Source organism: Cynoglossus semilaevis, chromosome 6, assembly GCF_000523025.1.
Source record: "Cynoglossus semilaevis isolate Cse_v1.0 chromosome 6, Cse_v1.0, whole genome shotgun sequence".
Lineage (NCBI taxonomy): Eukaryota > Metazoa > Chordata > Actinopteri > Pleuronectiformes > Cynoglossidae > Cynoglossus > Cynoglossus semilaevis.
Window position 1 is genome coordinate 1683462 of NC_024312.1, and position 1285 is coordinate 1684746.

The 1285-nt window shown below is 42.0% G+C and overlaps 1 protein-coding gene across 1 annotated transcript in view; it reads right to left on the bottom strand.

The window, feature by feature from the left end:
- Positions 1–655: 655 nt before the first annotated feature.
- Positions 656–1285, bottom strand: part of LOC103379532 (D(4) dopamine receptor) — a 10184-nt gene continuing 9554 nt past the window's right edge. Inside the window, exon 4 of the mRNA XM_025056507.1 lies at positions 656–1285. Coding sequence (XP_024912275.1) covers positions 1150–1285 — 136 coding nt within the window. The 3' untranslated portion in view covers positions 656–1149.

Sequence of the window (1285 nt, forward strand, 5' to 3'; positions counted from 1 at the left end):
CACGGCACACTGGTGGGCCACGGCACAGGGGTTGGGAATCACCATGTTAGACATCCATCATTGAGGAGATAATAGATTAATGGATCACAGCCGTCGGGATAATCACTGATGTAACAAATGTTTTCATTTGACTCAGAATAACAACAGAGGCCATTAAAGATAATCACATGTGTGTGTGTGTGTGTGTGTGTGTGTGTGTGGTTCAAGTATGTAACATGAAGACATACAACCTACGAGACTAATGATGACAAACGACGGTGGTACAGTGGGTTCGTGGTCGTGTGTGCGATCCATGCTGTGCTTTGATGTAACGACATCAGAGACGCTCGATAAAATATATGATGAAATCTACGTATATCATGTGTTTCTCCCTGTGCGTGTATTAAGAATATTTTCTTCACGCTCAGCGGCCTCAAATGTGGAAATGTAACGTTAACCAGTGATTCCCAACCCCTGTGCCGTGCCCACTAGTGTGACGTGAGAGATTGTTATCCAATGTCACTTAATTGGTCTGAAAACTATTATTTATTTATTTATTTCATTTTTCTTTGTTAGTCAAAGCAGGAAAGGCAGAACAATTAAATCCTCTTCTGCTAGGGGGCAGCAGATGAAAACTAAAAAAAAAGGATAATCAGAGCTGTCGAAAGAAGATCTCTGTGAGTGTCTTTCTTCAATTCCTGCCAGTATATCAGTGTTGTCTTCAACTAAACAGGATGAGGACTTTTGGTCAGATTTCTGTCTGGTGGTTTGTGGGGTTTTTCCTGATGATAAATTTGTGCCGTGGCTCAACAAAAGGTTGGAGAACCCTGATGTAAACCATACAAATTGTCACTTTGAGCCACTGCTGCACAACAAACACACAAACCTGCACTTGTGTGAAAAGTTTTATTCTAAAAAGATTTTTTTTTCTGGCTATAAAATCAGTCCTCCTCCAGCGTGATGTAAAAATGTTGTTTTTTTTTTTTCCTCCCAATAAAATGAACTTTCTTTGGGAGAAACATTCAGTTGAACAAACATTTATGTCAAATCATGTTGATCTGACGTCAGATCAACAGTCAGCTGATCAACAGTCAGTAGATCAGTCAGTCAGCTGATCAACAGTCAGTAAATCAACAGTCAGCTGATCAACAGTCAGCTGATCAACAGGTTCTAGGAACAGCACCGGCGCAGAACCTTCTTGAAAAAGTTCCTGAACTCGGTGTTAAAGACCGTGTAGATGATGGGGTTGAGGGCGCTGTTGACGTAGCCGAGCCACGTCACCACGCTCATCAGGGCCGGGGGGACG